We start from the raw sequence: 20,713 nt of genomic DNA, 5'->3' as shown, positions 1-20,713 counted from the left end.
AGGAGGCGGGACTCGGTGCACCTAAACAGACGGAGAGGTTTTACATTGTGCTCAGTGTGTCAGCCCTGCATCACCGGAGGAGCCACAGAGCAGAGCCAAAACAAAACCTTTGATAGGGGAGGATCGTTGCTGCACCTCGGACTCTGCGGTCTTTGTTGGCATCGGCCGCAGCTGGAGGAGGACGCGCTGCGGAGGACTCGCCCCCAATAAGCCCGATCTGTCGGCGGCGGAAGGGACGTGATATGAACCCCTCATCGGCTTAGACAGCAGCGCAGCTAAAACAGCGCGGTTTCCCAAGGAGGGAGGGGGGGGGATCGAAGGGACATTTGTACCTTTAACCTGCAGCCGAAGGCCTGATAGAAGAGGACAAACAACGCAGCGACGCGACCTGCAGCCATGCCCGGGTTTGATTACAAGTTTCTGGAGAAGCCAAAGAGACGCTTCCAGTGTCCGCTCTGCAGCAAGGCGATGCGGGAGCCCGTCCAAGTGTCCACCTGTGGACACCGCTTCTGTGACACCTGTCTGCAAGAATTTCTGAGGTACGTTGTGTTTGTGTTTGTGTTTGTTTTGTGGAGATCCACCTCTCTGCAGGCGATACCCAGCGCTGCAGCTCAGCCTTGACTAGTTTCGGTCGAGCCACAGTCAATAAAGGATGTGTAGGTGTGTCCTCCTCACCTTTCCCTCTGCGGGCTTTTACATTAATTTTAGTCTTTTGTGCAGAACGGCGGGACAATGTGAGGCCTGGTAAACAGCGACTGATTTGTAGTCTCAGGTGTGCTGTGCCCTCCACAGGTGTAACGTGTGTAGCTTTATAAATATACTCCCAGTCATGCAAATCATCATTTAGTTTGAGCCTCTGCAGATTTTTATCTTATTTCCTGTTAAGTTTAATGTCCAGGTTGGAGCGATTTGGAGTTAATATCCTTCTTGTTGTGGTGGTAGTGTCCTGCAGAGGGCCCCTGTCTCCTCATCCTGTCTGTGTCTCTGCCCCGGGGTGCCTCAGTCTGCTCGGTGTATGTCTGTGTGTGTGCGCTGTGAGTCTGACTTCAGTCCAGGATTAGACAGAGTCCCCTCACTGGTGTCAGTCGGGGCACCGGGGGGGCCACTGAGGGACCTTTCACTCAGAGGTCAGCGGTCTAATGAACCTCTTCACCTCCTAATCAGCTCAACACTGAAGTCTGTGTTAAGACTCAAACACAAAGAAAGTCTTTGTTTTATAGTTTTAAAGATGTCACTAATTATCACGCTGCACTTCGTGCAATACGACGAATGCCCCTTCAACTCACCTGCAGGTCACAGACCTCCGTCAACAACCTGTTTCCCAGCCTGACACGCTGCAGTAAAACCTCTGTAGACGCAGCACATGCATGTCTTTATGTGATGTTTACGGTATGTGCAGGAAATCATTCAGGTCTCAGTGGAGCGCCAATCAGCCTCTGAGGAAGAGCATGCTGCTGTGTCCACATGTTATGAACTCCTTTAAAAGTATGCTTTTGTTGTCAATTGTCAAAGATCCAGATTAATTAATGATTTTGCCTCTAAAATGTCAGAACAACAGAAAATCTCCATGGCAGTGTTATAAAACAGAGAACAAGCCAGCAGTGTTTTTGCTTGAAAGTTTTCACAAATCATTTAAATAGCTGTTGTTTAATTTTATGCTGATTTCAGCTCCAGAACTAAGTATGATTATTTAATAGTTACATAAATACCTAAAACTGCAGTAATTACTTGAATAATACTGATAACTCTGACTCCAATTACACTAACTGTATATGAGTACACTTTCAAACAAACTTGCTGAAACTTTCAGCTTCTTAAAAGCTTAAATCATATATTTATGTCTTTAGTGATACAAAACAAACATCCGCTTAGGCTTTGTGAAGCTGTGAAGTACATTATCACGCAACTGTTTTGACTGAGTCTAATTGATTAATTAAAAAAATATTCTCAATATGTTATAGTTTCAGCCCTTTTTCTGCAGTTTGATTTGTGTACGTTTGCTCAGCCAAGGTAATTATTTCGATCTCGGCAGACTAGTAAACATTTCTTTCAGTGATTTGTGACAAGACTTGAATGTGAGAGCTGTTGACGTTTGTCGCCCTTGTTTTTACTGCTTATTGTTTAAAAAGTCCCTGTGGAGCTGACTTAAGAGCACTTTGTAAGGAGAGCTGAAACAATTAGCCGGTTATCGATTGTTTGGCTGCCAGGAAGTCAATCATTGAACGCATTTTTTCAGACATTTGATGCCTCTTGCATGAGAAGATTTGCCGCTGAGTGAGAATTCGCACCCCTTGCCAAAACATTAGGTACACTAGTGAAAACTAACATATTCCAATATAACAGTCCTGCACTAAATCTTAACTAACGCTGTTAAAACATAGTTAGAAAGGTGGTAATTCAACTGTATGATAGTTTTGGAGGCTGCAGTTTGTGGTGCTGTGCTACTTAGCCTAGCCCACTGACTACAATGGTGTTGCCAAAATAAATGATACACAGCTGAGTCAAGTTAACAAAGTGTTAAACAAAAGCTATATATATATTAAGGTGCGTTCATTTTCACTAGTGTCCCTAATGAACTGACACGTTAAAGGCCACATTCGTCATTGACGGTAATAATCACCTGCTGTCTGGGTGGAGTTTTATTCAGAGTCAGACGCACAACAACTATATTGTTGATGTTTTTTTTTTGTTATATCTAGATGGCGTACAGACGCTGTATTGTGATTCACTGATTATATGGAAAGATAAATGTAGGACGACCAAACATAAACTCGCTCGAAACAAAGACCCCGACTGTGCGATTTCTAAGGACTCAGAGCTGTGTGATATAGTTAAATGTCACATTTTAATAGTGGAGAAAAAAAAATCAGTTTTATGACTCATAAAAATGTGTTGCTGTCTTTTTAGAGAGAAGTTCAGTCAGAATCAGTTTTGCAGCTTTTTACATTGTAACCAGGATCTGAACATGTCTTGAGTTTTACTTGATGAAACATGAAGACACCCTGAGGGAAACTCAAATACATTAAAACTTTCAGGAAACAGGAATAACTTATTCAGTGAAAATTCTCTCACGCTTCTCGCATCAGAAAACATCTGCTGACGGCACTGAGGTGGATGGATGCTGTGAATACATAAAGTGCCTCGTCGTGAGCTCCTGGTTCGCAGTGTTTTGAGTCATCATCTGGCTTACTAAACAGAGGCAAATTGCATCTGGTGGAAAGGCAGAAAGTGCGACGAACAAAGCGAGCGAGGGAGGAGCAGCGTTCCCTGCTGATCAATGAGTTTGGCCCGACGCTTTGTCTGCCTCATCCCGGCCGCCTCCGTCTTCATCCTCCAGTTTCCTCTTCTCCTTTTTTTTTTTTTTTTTAAACTCCCACAGACTGACTGAACTTGACTAAAGTTTCGCAACAGATCAAAGTGTTTAGTTGAGTAACGTTGTGCCTCTGTGCGGTCGGGATGTCGCACCAGGCGTAGGATTCCTCCCTAAGTTACATGACCTAAAGAAACCTCCAGCGTGTTCTCCTGCTGTAAGCGCAGTCTAATAACACATCCTGTACAGGGGCTGTGGTGGTTTTATCAATACTTTCTTACAGGTCAGTTATAGGCCATAAGTAATGAACAACAATGAGGTTGTCAGATTGCTGAGCAACTTATTATTATTGATTTATCAACATCTATAACTTCAGTTTAGAGTTTTAAAACGCTTAATTAATGGTTTATCGACAGCTGTAACGGCACACTATGTTAATAAAACTCCTTATTAATGATTTATTACGTCTGTATACTATTAGATTGGTTTAAAACGCTTTACTAAAGACTTATTAGCATCTATAACTTCAGACTAGATTATTGAAATTCTTAAGTAGTGATTTATTATCTTACATAACAGCAGACTGGATGATTAAAACTTTTTATTCATGACTTAAACTGCACCCCTAATCCAGTTTTCTCACTCTGACAGCTCAGAAGAAGTTGTTCTTAAGTATGAAGCGTTAGTAAATGGTTAATTAAACACCAGTAAGGTCATTTTTTTAAGCCTTTATGAAGAGACTGAAACTAAAGATTTCTAGATTGTGACGCAGAGATGTCTAAACAAGCCGTTTCCAACTTCCAGATTCATAACCAACTAATCAAACTCTGGTCATGTCAGCTGTTTGTTCAGACGAGATTTCCGGCTCCGCTTCGCAACTAGCGTAAAGTCTCAATAAACCTTCACATCAGCAGCTCAGACGCGCAGAAACAGTCGACAGGCCGCGTTCTCACCTCTTTAATTAACAAAGTGTGCCGGATGGGCGCCAGCGAGCGCGGGCGTCTTTTGTGAAGTTTATTGAGGCTGACAGACAGTAGTTAGCTAATGCCCGTTGCCCATTGTGCAACGAGCGCGATCCTTTCCCCCTAATTATCGGGGGCTGTGTCACATCCAGTGCGGGCTTCCCATCGCAGTCTGCCCACTTTCACACGGATGGCTTCGTTTGCTGTCTGTGTCGCAACAAGTTTCCCAGGAATGCTGCCGCATGGCATTGCAGGAGTGGCAACCATCACTCAGGAAGTGGTCGTCACTCAGCGTCTCTGCGCACAGTTTACTTTACCTCCCAAGTATTTAGCAGAAAAGATAACAGGTTTGTAACACAACAATGCAGCAGCCTGCTCTGACTGGTGGATAGCCATAAATGACTTATGACTTATATCTGCTTGTATGTACCATTTATTATATTAATGTACTGCTTATAAATGCTAGATAAAAGGAGTTCAAGCATTATTTTTAAGTTACTTCTGTATTTTCACTTCAGGGCTACGCTATAAAATGAAAACCCCCTGAGAGGCTCTCGAGGAAACACATGGATTGTTCTCACTTTTCCATGTCCGAGTGCCTCTTTTAGCATGTGATGCTAATGGGCTGTGTTTCCGCCATGAAAGGAATGTGTAAATACAGCAGCAGTAGTCCTGGAGGATTCCCCCACTCTGAGGGGGAGTCATGGGGGTAAAACCAGCCCAGCCCTGCAGCCTTAACACTCTCCCCAATCTAATTTGAGTCACATGATTTCAGCAGTTCAGTGTGGTGCTGACCGGGGCAGGCCTTTGTTTTAGCTGCGCTGCCTCTCTAATAAAGGAGAATCAGCATTTAATAGTAGGGCTTACGGCGGTGCCACACATGCCGGGGCCTCAAGGCTCGTCAGCGCCGGGTCTCCCGAGCCACGGTAATGCCTTGCAATGTGACAGTGGTGCCTCTGTGGGGATGATGCAGTGCCTCGCCACGGCCTTGACAGGGGTGTAATTGGTTTGTTCGGCTCGGGAGCTTCTTCCTACAGGCCTCCGCGCAGTCGTATACTGCAACTGCTGACTTACCCCGAGTCACGAGGAGCTCCAAAGTGGGCTAATGGGTGAAATTTTCACAGCCCGATTATTCACTGTCCGAAAGCCAGGAGAGTGTTTCTTGTAAGAGTCCGTGATTCATTTTCACTCTGGCACATCCTCCGTGTGTAGTGCAGCTTTTTCTCTCCTCATTGATGTAGGTGATACTTTTTTTTTCTGCCCTAGTCTCCCACGTTTTTACAGCTTGCAATGTCCGGATGCACAACCACCAGCCTCATAAGTACTACAGCCAAACGCCTCGTCCCTCTTCTACTCCTCTTTCACCAGCAGCAGTGCATCTCAGTTCAGTGTGTGGGCAGTTTAGTAGAGGAAACCACATAAGTCATCTATTGTGAAGCGTTTATGAGGAGTTAATGGGTTCATGAACAGGTTGGGGAAATTTTTAGTCAATCAGTTTCTATGTAGGGATTTTTCTGGTGAATTTGTTTCGTTTTGTTGGAAATATTCACTTTTTTAGAGAGAAATATGAACATCTCTTTCGTGTCTGTACATTAAACATTAAGCCATGGCTAGTGGCTGGTTAGCTTAATTTGGCATAATGCCTGGAAGCTAAGGACATCAACTAACCTAGTGTTGTCCAAAGGTCAACAAAATCCTCCTACCTGCACTTCTAACGCTTAAGCTAGATTTATGCTTCTGTTTATTCTGATCAATGCTGTAGGTACAGCATAACGTTATAGCCTGACGTGCTAGACTACAATTCAGGCTCTGCATTGATCAAATGCAGAACCATAAACCAAACTTTAGTGCTATGCCTGGAAATGTTAAAACACTAACTTGTGGTTTTCCAAGACAGCTATTTCTGTCCTGGTCGTCTGGAAACCTCACTGGGACGACATAACTCCAAACCAGACATAAATATATATTAATTGGCATCAGAGCTGCTGGTAGGCAGATGTTTTTACCTTTGGACGGAGTCAAGCGTAGCTCTTTGTGCTAAGATAAGTTAACCAGCTGCTATGAGTAGTTCAAGTTCACATAAAGAACTGAAAAGAAAGTTCTGATTTACAGATAAACCCTGTCAAACGTTACAAATGTTCATTTATATCGAAACACTGAACAACAGATGTGTTCTGAGATACCTTTGTCTGTTTTACTACACGATAATTAACATTAGGGAGATAGCTTCCCTCTAAATGTGTGATGAATTCACTTCTGTCCATTGTGCAGACAGAGGGATGTATAGAGAGGCACTCTGGCGGCTGTGACTGGGCGTTTCTTGAAGGCCTAAATGGAGCTGTGTTGCATTAGTGCTCAATGTTGTGTGTAAGTCTGCCACTTGAGGCAGCTGGGGCTTTGTGTCTCAGTGGGTATCTGTATCTGAATGGGAGCGGAGCCACGGATGGCTGATGAATGACCGCGTGTTCGTTGCCATTAACGTCCGTCAGTCCCCATCACAGGGACATTCACAGTCCCCTGCAGGTGTCCGACGCCTGCGCAGGCATCCTGGGTGCAGATCCGGAGAGTTTGGATGGCACTTCAGCGCCCCGTTCCTCTCTGGTGACAACAGCGTTCAGTGAGCTGCACACAGAGAGATGTTGTGTTTAGCTGAGTGAAAGCCCTCGGGCCTCCGCTCTGCACTTTTGGGGTCTGTGAAGACCTCTTAGAGCTGCTCACTGAGGCCGCTGTCAGCCGACGTGCTCGGGGTGACGGAGCTGGAGACAGCCCAGTAAATTTTAACACGTCAATGCAGAATGAACAAAGACGCGTGCAGAGAAAAGAAATGCTGCAGGACACAGCGGCGTTTGTGTGCCACAAGAACAGTCAGTACTCTATCTGTACCTGTAAAGTCAAGTGATGAGCACCAGCTACTTTTCTCTGATTCTAGCAGCAGTGACGGGGCAGGGAAGTCAGATAGTGACTAAATGTTTCTGAACTTTCTCTCACCTTCATCACGCTGTTGGACTTTGACACGAACGCTGATCTTTAAAGTTTAACACGGATGACGTTTACTTCCTGAGTTACCATAACACAGACTTCAGCTGTAGCACGAACGAAACCAGTTTGTTTTAGTTCTTGATTCCTGATTCACTAGTAAAGAACAATCATTATAATTTATTTTTTATAAAACATTCTCCCAAAACCTTCTGTTTACTTAAGAGAAAGGCATCAGATCCTCTCATTTTCTCATCCTGTCATTTGTACTCCAAACAAACAACAGAAAACAACCTCAAATCCCAGTGTTGCAAGGAAATGGATGTTGATATCAGATAGTCGGTAACTGTCCATGTTTAGACAGAAAAAAAATTAACTAAAAAGACAGTTTGCTTTAAAATTAGTGTTTGTTCACGTCTTCTAAACATCAGTCAGATAACGCTCTGTCTGGCATGTTGTTAGCTACGAGAGGTGACTTCTGTTTACCTGCCCTGATCCTCTTATAAACAAACTTTCCCCCAGCGTGGACCGAAGTAAACAAAACAAAGTGATGATCATTTGAGGAAACACGCTCTAGTTAATAGACATCCTCTTGTTCTCCCATCGCCCATGAGGCCGACCACTATAGATGTTGGCCGGCCTTTTCAGGATAAGACGATTGTCTCCTGGGAGGAAGTCGAGAAGCTTTAGAGATGCAGCTGTGATGATGACATCTCTGGGAGAAAGCGCCCTGACCATTTCACACAGCTGCAGAGGCCCAGGAAAGATGTCATTACTCTTAATGCGACAGCTGTTTTGCGCGAACTCAAAGGAAAAAAATAAAATAAAATGAGAGCGGGCACTCGTGACGGGAAGAGACTCAGGAGATGGAGGGCCACTCCAAACTCTGAGGTGTATTTTCTCATCGAGACGTTTAGCCCGAGTTCATAAGTGACAGTCGGCTCAGCTCAGGCTCCAGAGAGTGGTTTTATGTGAATCACGAGCGGAGCAGCCTTGAGAGCCCAGACAGAAAAGAATCCCAAAAAGACGTATTTATAAAGAGCACCGGTTGAACTATGTGACCACACCGAGTGTCGTTTCACTGCGGCTTGTGGCGTGTGAACATTTAGGAAGGTAATTTGTGGTTTAGAAAAAGTGACTCAACCTCTACGCACCTGAATGAGTCAACTTTAATTTACCACAATGAAATGAAACATATGTTTATGGATATAAAGGCAGCTGCTTTTCAAGGACGGATTCGTTTTCTGGTTTAGATTCAGGTCTTCTGCTGATGATTTTAGGCTTAATTTGATCAATTTATATACATTTTTGTAGCTTTAGCTGTCCTTTATAGTCGACAAAACCCTGGTTTGTTGCTATGTTGCTTAAAATCTGTAGAAAGTGAACAAGTATTTGTAGGTAAAACTAAAGCTAGAAAAGATAAACAATGGTTTACTTTACTCATCCGGATAATGATTTTTAATATTGTGGCCGCTGTGGCTCTTTTTTCATTTGTGCTTCACCTTCTAAGAAAAAATAACTTCTCTTATTTGAATATTCACTGGTTTTCTTGAATCCTGATGTTAGAAAATATATATTTTGGGACAATCTGACAACGTCAACAACAGCAAGTGTGGAAGCTATTCTCTTTTGCTTTCTTTGTTTTTATTCCAGGTCCTCTGTCATGTTCTTGTTAAGTAGCTGCACTCTGTTTTGTCCTTTAGACTATTTCATGTTGTCCGCTGTAACACAACAAACACACTCACTGCTGTCAGGGTCGGGGCTAGGGGCGCATTCATCTTAACACCGCCATAGGATGTAATTCTTCCTAGCAGATGTCTGATTTGTGTGTAAGTAGCTCTGCTTACAGGCAGCTCTGGTAATCAGAGTAGAAGTGTTCATTCAGCCCTATAAGAGCCCGTTATAGACATGCCTCGACTTGTCCTCCTCTATAAGAGCTCCTTTAAAATGAATCCCGCAGCCTTTTTGGCCCGAACGGAGATGGAAAACATTCCAGCTATGCAGCGAGGCACCTTGCCCCGCACACAGCGAGCGTGCTGGGACCAAACCGCTGAGCCCAGCCCTGCTGCTGGACCGCAGCCAGTTGGCCCAGATTTGGGAAGCATGGCTAGTGTGTACACGTGCGTCGGTATGCATGCTATGTGAAGCAGCTCAGATAAAGGTATAGTTATCATAACACATGCATGCCTGTCCACACTTCTGCATGTGAGCTGATAATCAAGTATTTGTGCTGTTAGTGGTGGAGCTGAGGAGCAGATGTTTTAAGGTTCGTTCTAATAGACTCCCCGTCGCCTCATCTGACGTGTTTGTCTCGTGCACAGGTCACTGAGCTGACACGGCCGAGTGTATGTGTATGTGCAGCAACACACATGTTTAAACTCCCACACGAATTAGTCCGGCAGGAAACGGTTAATGTTTTTATGCAGCGACACTGAACATCTTGTAGTTTTAGCTTCTGAATTGTGAGCTTTTCTGCTTGTCTTTATCACTTTTGAACTTTTCTACTCTGTTATCACCAATATGTTGCAATGATTATGAAATAATCAGGAGGCACTTACTCATCTTTGTCATAAAACCTTAAAAAGTGAGCAAGTGAGCAGGTTTTTCTTTGCTGGTTGGACAAAAGAAACTTTCTGAAGATGTCGCCTGGGGTTTGAGGAGGTGGAAGTGGTTCATCAATAAGATAACCATGATTTGATGCCACTTCTAGGTTCCCACAAGAAAAATCTGAGAAATTGTTGATGCAGCAGTTTGAATCTGAGTCAAACTGATGATTGTAGTGGAAGTAATGTGTTGTTATTATTCATGTAGGAAGTGAGGCTTACACATATTTTTTTTAGTGAACTTGTCTGGCATCTAGCACAGAGTGAGAAAAGTTTAACTACCAACACATTGTAGCTCCCTTCTGTCTGATTTAAGGCGTTTGTATCGGAGACTTGTCTGCGCTGACAGGAAGGCACGTGAGGAATCCGTGTCCGAGGCCTGAAAGCCAAGCAGCTGGGAGCAGAGAGCGCAAGGAAGTTGGCGGCTCGCTGCCGAGACACCTGTCCCCAGTGAAAGGCTCCTCTGTGGAGCCGAACAGGTGTCGGCAGAGCAGTTAAGCCCCTCACTTCAAACTGAATTGTAGTCATTTATCCACAGGGGCCTCCGTCAGTGTTAAGGTCAATGCCCCAGTTGCCCCGTCCAGCCACCAAGGCTTCCTTCCTGCCAAGACTCTTCCATCTCCTTCTCATCGTAGGTCTGTTTACTGTGGCGGTCCTTTAAACCAAACAGCTCAATGAGTCTCTTGTGCTGTGCCTCAGGATCTTGCTTGTGGCTCATTTTCAGAAACGTCAACACGGCGTTAATGCTCTGAGCCTCCTCCTCCTCCTTCTTCCTGTTTCTGAACAGGCCAGCTATAGATCCTTTGAAAGGACCAGTGCAGGAAGTTGCTCCGTCAGGTGCACCTCCAGATGGATCGGTCACCTCCCTCAGGAAGAAGGAGCGTTTGTTTTCTACATTTTCTCAGCTCGCCAACCATGAAAATGAAGACGGGCTCGGCTGATTGTGGAAATAGGGAGAACACATCACTGGGCAACTGATGATTATTTTCATTACGGCCTTAATCTGGCAACGATTTTCTTGATTAATTCATTAATCACTCTGAGAAAAGGCCCAACTTGACTTCAGAGGAGCAATGAAAATCCAAAAAGATGTTGAGTTTACTTTCACAGGATACAAACCCCCGCCTCTTTTACCAACTTGTTGCAGAAAGTCACGCAACTTCATCTGACAAACAAAAAGAGCATTTCTTCTCAAAGGATTTATTATGATGAGAAATGGTTGACGTCTCTATTTGTTTTTTTTCTGTTGCTCTTTTATGCGTCAATTGAAAAATCTTGTCATTTATCTCATTGTTGCTCCCGGCAACAGGGGCAGGTTGAAGAATTCACGCTAGATGAACAATGCTGCTTGAAACAAAGGAGGCGATTTGACGTCAGCACGTCGCCTCGCTGAACAAAGAAACTGCATCCACAAAGCAAGAAGTGGACAACTGCAGGAGGCGTAGCCCGGAGCTGGCTCTCCGTCAGGAACAGGAGGGCAGGGACGCGCCGGCCTCTCTCTTTTGTTTTTGGACTTCATCTACTTGCAGTCACCGCAGATTGAGATTGATAAGGAAGAACAGAAGCCGCGGCTCGTCTGAGGTGTGATCAGAGCAGCTGATAATAGCAGCAGTGAGCAGGGACTGGTTTATTTTTTGTGAATTAGTGCACGTGTGTGTGCTTACTGTCAGACACACACCTTTAAAAAGCCCTCACCTTCCCTCCCAGTTACCATGGACACCAAAAGCACAGGGCCTAAAATTGTCACTGCCACTGATGTGCACACCTCAGCTCACTGGCAAATCAGGAAAAGGAGCTTTTTCAGTGGTTCAATGGAAATGTAAATGAGCTTCGAACATAAAATTCACGTTATGTAATGTCTGAATCTTAGATGTCTGAGAGGCGTCAACTTCTGAAGGTGAGCAGCACCGAGGTAGAAAGTTGAGACGAAGCCAAGAGGGTAAAAAGTTTTCGGCGTTTCTGTTTGAGAGGAACACAAGTGACTCATGACACATCAGACTGACGGCTGTGCCTCCCGCACTCAGCTGCTGCGATAACAGTGAATCACATCAGAGGCAGGTCATAGCCTCTGACAACGGAAAATCCAAATCATTACGTGGTATGTGGTCTGCGCCGTCTTCAGTTTGTTGTGACCTGAGACACTTCCCGGCAAAGTTCATGTAATCCATACACAAATGTCCTTATCGGTTTCACAGCATTTAGTCAGTAAACATGAGTCATTGTGCCCACGCAGGAAAAAAACTTTATGTCTTAACGACCCAGTGGGACTGGACTCTAACTGTCTCTGGCTAATTAATGGATGTGTCACAGAGGGCATTTCGCATTTCTCCAAAGGTGTTCTTGTGGGATCTGACCAGAATAACTCCCACACAACAGCCGAGCTGATAATGGTTTACCCACACCTGCTATCTCGCTCACACATAGCAGGTCACCTCGAGAGGAGTGTGTGTGTGTGTGTGTGTGGAGTGGAGTACTTATCTATGAAGGACAGGAAACAAAGACAGCTGGTTAACGATGGCAGAGCTGCTCTTTTTCGCGTTACCGGCAATTTGTGCGGCACACAAACTCCGTCAGACATCGCAGGGCACCTTGTTGACCTGTTCACGGCAAACGGTGTGTACGTTTTAATATTTCTACAACCCAACTGACGTCATTTAAACGTTTTTACACTGGCAGACATGTGGAAAGTGCTTCTGCTTCTCCGGAGGGTTGAACCTGCCAGAAGAAGAGTTTATGGACAACAATGAAGTCATTCAGTAGACGAGACATTGACCCACATTGACGCTGCCCGCATCTATTCCAGCTTCATTCATCTTTTCATAACACAAGTTGTTTTTACTACCGCTATGTTTGTGTCCCTCCCTGAAACTTGTCACGTCACCTGATGTTTACCGCACGTGGGACAAAACATGCACAGACAAAATCTATTTATACCAGCCAAGAGAGAAACCATCACATGAAGCAGACAATTGGTCCACTTTGTTCTGATTGAAGTGGTTACGTGAAGTATTTTTATTCAGACTGGGTTGTTATTTAGTTTATCAATGGAATATAAGCGTGCCCGTAAACGCAGCCAGTGATGGATGATTGCTTTCTTTGCTTCATGTCACATTCCTTACAAATGTAGTTTAGCTACCACAGAAGTAGAGAGTGCAACAAGGTGACGCGTATTTTTTATTTGTGTCTGAGAAAACGTCTTCGGCACAAAATGTGAATTAAATCAGGCGGCTGGAAAGTCAAATACAATTTTTATCATCTAATCAGCCTGTATGACGTTTGAGACCTACTCTTTAGGCCGGATATGCAGGTTGTTGTTTTATTCTGTCTCCGGTGCGCAGGGTGAACAGGTGCAGGTTCATTAAAAGATCTGTTGTCCATAAGATGCTACTGGTCTGAGGGATTATCTGCTCTGCCCACCTGCTGCAGTCACTAGCAGGATATGCAATGAAGAAATTAAGTGACAAAATCTGCTCACCGATCATTTTACCCTCTCAGTTTGTTTACATCTTGCTTTGCTCTACATATTTCAGTCAGTCTGAATAGTTTTAATAGAACGGTGATGAGAGCTATGTTTCAAGGGTATACTGCAGATCTGTGTGCATTATGAACAGTCGTCTTTGTCTGCTGTGGGCTTTGGCTTTGAGAGCTGACTCCATTAATGAGGAAGCACTCTTATTATGAATCGCTATAAAATGTGATTTATGATGAGAGCTTTCAAATATGCAGCCCTCCTCGTCCTCTGCTGCCATGAGCTCAAGTATCTATAGGTGCTAAATAGTGAAACTTAAACTCTAAGTGGCCTCTGATTGATGTCGTGCCTCTGGTGGCCAAGCCTTGAGTAAATTCTCTTTAAGGAGAAGCTGTCCCTCTTGGCTTCTGGTCAGGGTGAAACTGATCTCGGCCGTTTCAGACTCATAAAACAAACCCCACAGAGAGCAAAAGGAGGTCGTTACGCTGGAATAATGTGCTCTTAGTAGCGGCTACCAAATCACTGGCATATTCCTCCTCATTCTTCGACTGGAGCTAGGATGCAAAACTACTGGGTCATATTGCACAATGCTGTCTACTTCATTTTGGAATTTTAGTGTCTTTAAAACACCTTTTGGGGTGTTGTGTGAAGATTTATTTAATCTTTATAAAGAGGGCAATCCGTGAATCTTGTCATGTCTGACATGAGTTTCTTATTTCAGGACTTCACCTTCCTTTCTATATACGGAGAAACTGTCCTGGCATTTATATCTTGCGTTAATCCATTATTTATGTAAAGAACAGATTTCTAACTAATCAGAGAAAGGGTACTCAAAGAGGAATGCTTTATGGTGCAGAATATGCTTATCTCTGGATTTACAGGGCATTAACCTCCCGACCTCCCTGTCAACCATCTGGCATCAACGGTATGTGAACCCGGTCAGACATTTATAAGACGATGCTATAAAACAACAACCGAGCCATTAACAAATAGTTTGAGAGCAGAAAAAAGATTGATACGAATTCGGCTAACGTTATAGATACTGCAGAAGATCAGGTTTGTTTGCACAAACATCTAGCCTGGCTCTGAGCAAAGGCTTCTGTATGGATTAAACAAACAGGACATGAAGTGGTTAGTTAGTGGGATTAAGAGGTGTTAGTAAGAAGATTTTGGACAGAGCCAGAGCAGTGTTTGCAATCTTACAGTCTTTGCATTTAATGCACATATAAGAGCCGGTTTACCACAATGAAAACACACGGTTATAGTAATAGAATTAAGACAAGTAAACATTGCTAGCCTAGCTTCAGCTAAATCTGCATAGCTACAGATCTACATCCATTACAAATATAAGGTATCTTGTATCTATCTAGCTGTTTCCACTCCTTGTGCTATGCCTTGTATTTAGCATATAGATGAGGAAGCGACATTTATCTGTGTATAAGCTACGTTTCTAGTTATAACATTTTCTTAAGCTAAACAAACACCCTTTTTTCTGCATAATGCAACATATTGAAGACGTCACATACAGATTGAAAAGCATCCCTCCTCTCGTATTTTGACGGACAGCTTGTACAATAGCTGGAAGCTCGCTGCTGCTTCCACGCTTAATCTGCATTAGTGCTGCAATTTCATGCTGTGCTTCTCGATGATTGTGACTGCAATAGCTGATTCATTAATGCCGTTTGAAGGAAAAATGAGGTGACTGTGTCTGCTACTGCTTCTCCAGCGCCATATGCATACAGTTGGCAGGCAGCTCTTCCTTTCAATAGGCCTTGGCGGTCTTAGAGCCCGTCCGTCCAGTGCAGGCGTTCCATGAGATCAGTGTGGCAGCAAACGCAGCTCCTCAGAAGCCAGCCGGTCGCTGCAGATCGCTCTTTTGTGCAGAAATCTGCCCTCTGAAGCTGAGCTAAAATTAGAGCCGCCATCTGTGATTAAAGCAGCTAGATTTCTCACATGTCTGCAGAAATTTATAGCATGTTTCCATTTGTTGCTGAGTAACAGCTCTCTTGCTCTTTCACAGCATTTGCATCTTCACAAATGTGTGACAGTGGGTAGTAAAACGGAGAGTGGGGTATTTCGCACCTATTGCAACCTTGACAGCAGCTTTTAGCACATCTTCACAGACCAGTAGGTCCTTCTCACATGTGCGACATGTTAAAGCTCAGGACTTTCATTGATCTCCAGATGCAGTCCTCCAGCCACCCCACCCCTCCACAAACCGCCCTTCAACCAGATCAAACGTTCTCCTTTCAAGCGCTCCTTTCCTTTCATGTACGCAGTGCAGGTCCTCATTCGTGTGGGTTCGCCTCCGTTATGGTGGTCTCTCCCTCGCTCTCTCTCTCTCTCTCTCTCTCTCTCTTTTTTTGCTGTGTACTGTGTGGGTGATGGTGACTGCACTCATGGATGCATGAGCTCAGCGCCCTGTACAATTGATGGGACCTCTCCCTCTCCCTTTCTCTCTCTCTCTCTCTCAACCCCCACCCTGCACCCAGATCAGCAGCAGTTAATGAAAGTGGATTGATTTTCCTGTACCTCTTGCATACAGTGTATAATCTGGGGGATGAAATCGACCAGGAAAACAAAAGATCCTACAGCATTCCATTATATTTGCTGTTATTTAGTTTGAGCGTCCGCCAAGCACAGCAGGAAACAGTCTGTGTCAGTATGAAATGTGCAAGTGAGAGTGAAAACCCATCTGATTTTAATGCGTTTTAGTGGAATAGTTCAACAGTTTGGGAAATATATTTATTGGCGTCCTTGTCGAGAGTGAAATGAGAATACAGATACTATTCTAAAACAGCTAGCAACTGCTTAGCTGTTAACGAGGAGATACAGCTAGCCTGACTTTCTTTAAAGCTAGCAAAACCCCTCTAAATATTTATTTGTATCTATTTTCTTCAGTTAGACTAATTTATATGGGTTTTCTGAAAGAATTTTTATTAGACATTATGGAAGGCTTATTTTGTTACCTTTGGATGTTTTGATTTCAGTCTTAATGCTAAGCTAACCAGCTGCTACAGACATGAGAGCAGTATTGATTTCCTCATCTATTTCTCGGCAACCAAGAGATTAAGTATTAAGTTTCCCAAAGCTATTCCTCTAAACTGTCAATATTTCAGGGACGAGAGAAGACCACAATATGATGCTAGCTGATTAGCTTAGCAGAAAGATTGTAAACAGGGGCAAACTGATAGCTTGACTTTGTCTGAAGCTAGCACCAGTACCAGCTCATTAATTACAGTGCAATGTCTATTTTTATCTCTTAGAAGAAGAAATGGACACACTTGAAACAAGCAAGCAGCCAATTTCCACCTGTTTCCACCAATCTTTGTTACTAAGCTAAGCTAACTGGCAGCTAGCGGAATAAGAGCAGGGAAGAGAGATTCTCATCTATCTCTCACACAAAGTCAAATAAGTATGCTTTCATAAAACTAGTCCTCTAAATGCATAATATTACAAGTGTATGTTAAGAGCTAGTCTTAACCATGAATATGAAGCTACAGCCCGTGGCCTGTTAGCTACTTTCTGTTTTTAAGCTAAGTCAGCGTAAACTAGCTGCTGCAGCTAGCTTCATATTTAACACAGACATCAGAGTGCGGTCAGTTTCTTTATGTAAATTTTATTATATTTCCCAAAACGTTTAATTACCTCTGATTTTCATTATTTACGAGATTTGAGTTAAGAGGAAGTCTTGAGCCCATGATGGCTATAAAATCATAAAGTCAGCAGAAACAATCTGTTGGAGCTGGATTAGCATTTCCTGCTATAACGCTGCCCTCTCTGATAAAGACTCCATGTCAAAGCCTGATCAAACTGATGGAAAGAGACAGTGCGGGGGGATTATAACTACTCGTAAGCACCGTCTCCCTTGCTCGCACACTTAAGGATGGATTATGGCATCTCACAGGCTTCCCTTCAGCCTGCAGATGGCTGCTCCTCCTCCCTCTGACCCTCCCTATCCATCCATCCTTCCTTCCTCTCCTCACGCTCGGTGTTTGTATCCAGCTTGTCTTCTAGCAGGTGGCCTTTTCATCTTCAGTTTGCTATCATGACGTCTAAGCTGCACCTCTGGCAATACGATGAGTCATCGTCGTCCTAATTGCTTATAAATTCAAACCGACTGTCTGATTTCTCCTCATGAAACTCGTGTTTTCATCCAGGAAATGTTGTTCCGCTTTCAGGAAAGAACATTTTAAAATCAATGACATTTTTCTTTATTTTTTTTAGATGATATGTGCACAATTGATGTACAAGAACAAGGTCTTTTACTGATATGCCTTGTATATTTATACTTTCATGTGTTTGGATATGTCTCAATCTTTTGCAGATCTTCTCTATTTGCATATTTTGCACAGATACAAATCAATAATTCAGCAAAATATTGCGGTAATTGTTAGGTCATATTTTAAAAAGTTGAGTCAGTTCATAAGTGACATAGTGCACATAGTAATATTAGTCTTTATCTACTGCAGGTGCTACCGCAAAGCTGACATTTAAGGAAAACAAACTGAGATTCTGTTAACCTTTGGGCCTTTTGTAGCTGCGTGGAGTCGCTCACAGATGGCTTGTGCTCTCAAATGTCAGCACAGTGAGGTGGACTGCACACAGAAATGAATAACATTACATAAGTGATGACGGTGTATGAGCGGGGATGGCCTCAGGTGTCCTGATCTGCTTGTGGGGTCAGAAAATTATCTCTGTGTGGGCCCAAAACGAAAACCCAGTAGCATTAAAATCTTCTCTCTTGTGTTCAGGTTTTGTAGGTGGTGTCTTTGTAGCTCGTAGTAAAACCATCCTTTAAGTGGTTTTTCTATCTTGGTCCACATTTGGTGAATGTGTTACATAGGGTGCGGGAGATGAAGCCAGGGAAAGAGGCCAGACATCCACCCACTCACACTCTCTCTAGTAGTAGTAGTAGTAGTAGTGCCTTTCTTCTACTTGCATCATTTTTCCCTCGCTCTGGCAAAGCAACGCCATAAAAATAGTCTGGATAAAGGAAGGATAAAATAGAGAGCTGATACAGAAGTTTAATATGTGAAACACTGGAAACGGTTTAATTTTCCGCCTGTCTTTTTCGGGGTTGTCTGACACCGGGTCAGATGTAATTTATTTCTGTCTTGCTGATGACCATGACCTGCAGACTGTCAGCCATTGTTACTTCATATGAAACAGCTGCCAGCGGCTGTTAGTGACCAGCAGAAGAAGTCAGATTGGATTTTACAGGTGTCATATTCATACACTTCAGGCTCCTACTAAACCCAACCAGCAAGCTGGTCCTGACAAAACATACTGTAAAAATATTAAGGGAATAATTTTTCCGCCATATCTTATATTTTCTTAGCTTTTTGTAGCTTTGATATGATGAAGAAACTCTGTTTAACTACAATTTATTGACTGTCAGAGGACTCCTTTGCCAAAGTAATGAAATAATAAATCACAATGGACTAATAATTATAACATGGCCCCTATGTTCCGTGAAATATGGCCAGTAATAATGATAAAATCTGTACTTTACAAAGTGAGGACGGAGCAGATGGGACATGATTAAGAACAAATACTGTGCCATGTCTATAAATTGTGTGGAGAGAGGAAGAGGAAACAATTCACTGTTGAAAGGCTTTACTGAGTGGTGGAAGGACGATGATAACAGATTGAAATCTACTTTAGCTTGCTTTGGTTACCGAGAAAGTTGAGTTGGTCATTTCGGGGTTATGATTGTTTTTACTGGTTTGGCCTATGTTGACATCAGAAAACCAGTCCAGCAGTCATAAACCAACATATATTTAATTTACTATAAGAATGCAGAAGAAAACTGGCATTAGCATGTTTGAGTTTTCTAGCAGTGCCATCAAGATTTTGTCGAGTTTAATGTTGGATATTGGGGTAGTTGACCAACACACCTAGTTCAGTATCAAACCAACTATTTTAATCGAATCTAAATATGATGTTTTAAAGTGACTGTGCATGCTAGCAGATATTAGCTCTTCCTTTCTCTTAGAGGTTGATTGTCAGAGGGTTTATACTGAATATAAAAAGTCACGGACAGTTTACCCTGGAGGCATTAAATCCCACACACAAAGCTGTCACAGCATATTTGTGTGTGGACGTCCCACACATAAAACCTGTAAAGGAGCCGTCGATCCACCTGTGGGCAGGTGTGTCATGACACTCGGAGAAAGTAGGAGCTGCTCCTCCCTTTTCAGACAAATGAGAGGGCTGCAAAGAGCCTGGCTCAAAGTCAAATGAGCCGTGGGCGAAGTCTATCAGGTTCCACAGTTGGAAACAACACCCAGCTTCACTGCTGTCGCTCCGGCTTATTCCTGGGACACTTCAGTTGATGTTGCTCCAGGTAGTCGTGAGGATGAGAGACACAATGTCAGGATGAATGGTAAATTCAGAACTAGTCTGATGAAAGAAGTAATACAATCTGTAGTAGCCATTAGCAAAGGTTTTTTTTTTGTTTGTTTGTTTTAAATATGGTGGTTTTTAAGTGTGCTGTTGATCCTGTTGTCCAAAAGTGCTGTGTAGAGCAGAAACGCATCCTGTACGTAGCTCCTTGATTCTCATTTGGAAGAAATTAAAACAGATTGTGGTTTGTGGTCAGACGGCTCCGGAGACAGCTGCAAAAACATTAAAATAAACTTTTAAAGCTTTGGAAAAACATTTAGCTTTGTCTTTGTGAAGTTTCCGTAATTAAAGTGGCAGTAACTGTCCGGAGTCGCACATCACACACACACATGTAATTCAAGCTGACGTCGTCTTCACTCAGCGCAGTTTATGTAAAAATATACTGTGAATAACTACTGTATGAGCGTCAGGGCAGAGGTTACACAGCAAATATGCAGGTTGGTCAGGTGTTTAAATTTAAATATAATTTAGTTAAATAAATTAACAAACTGAAGCATCTCCTAGTCAGTCTCTCATAGACCTTTATATTTATGTAGTATAGTTCTTAAACAGAAAACACTAAAAGAATGAACCGCATAGAAAATGTACAGATTATTTTCATTACTGATTAATTTGTTAATAATTTTCACACTGGAAAGTAAAAAGATGTTGTGATAATTCAGTTTAAGAATCATAAATAAAATCCTCTCTATAACGTGTCTGTCCCAGTGCTCAAAATGGGAGGCTCAGGCGAAGGAAGTCCCAACTTCTTAAACACATAAACCCAAAACCAGTAGGATTTGGAGGATTACAGTAACTGTATCTTAGATAAAACAAAAGTCCCGTTTTCTCCCAACTTCCTGAAAGGAAGCGGAGCGAGTTTGGTTTCAGCCGTGAGACCCTGAAGTCTGCACGTAGGGCACTGGTGGAATTTGAGGTTCTGTTTGTGTATATGAAAGTTAATGCTTGGTTATACCCTGAAAAGACAAAAAGGGGTTTAGCACGA

General features: G+C 43.1%; 1 protein-coding gene across 1 annotated transcript in view; it reads left to right on the top strand.

Annotated features, from left to right (window-relative positions):
* Positions 1–52: 52 nt before the first annotated feature.
* Positions 53–20,713, top strand: part of traf4a (tnf receptor-associated factor 4a) — a 34,502-nt gene continuing 13,841 nt past the window's right edge. The window contains exon 1 of the mRNA XM_084558731.1: positions 53–539. Within this exon, the coding sequence (XP_084414857.1) occupies positions 397–539 (143 nt within the window). The 5' untranslated portion in view covers positions 53–396. The remainder of the gene's footprint in view (positions 540–20,713) is intronic.

Source organism: Chelon labrosus (genome assembly GCF_963514085.1).
Source record: "Chelon labrosus genome assembly, chromosome: 13".
Classification (NCBI taxonomy): Eukaryota; Metazoa; Chordata; class Actinopteri; order Mugiliformes; family Mugilidae; genus Chelon; species Chelon labrosus.
Note: the sequence above shows the minus strand (reverse complement) of the source record. Positions and strands in the feature narration are given on the sequence as shown.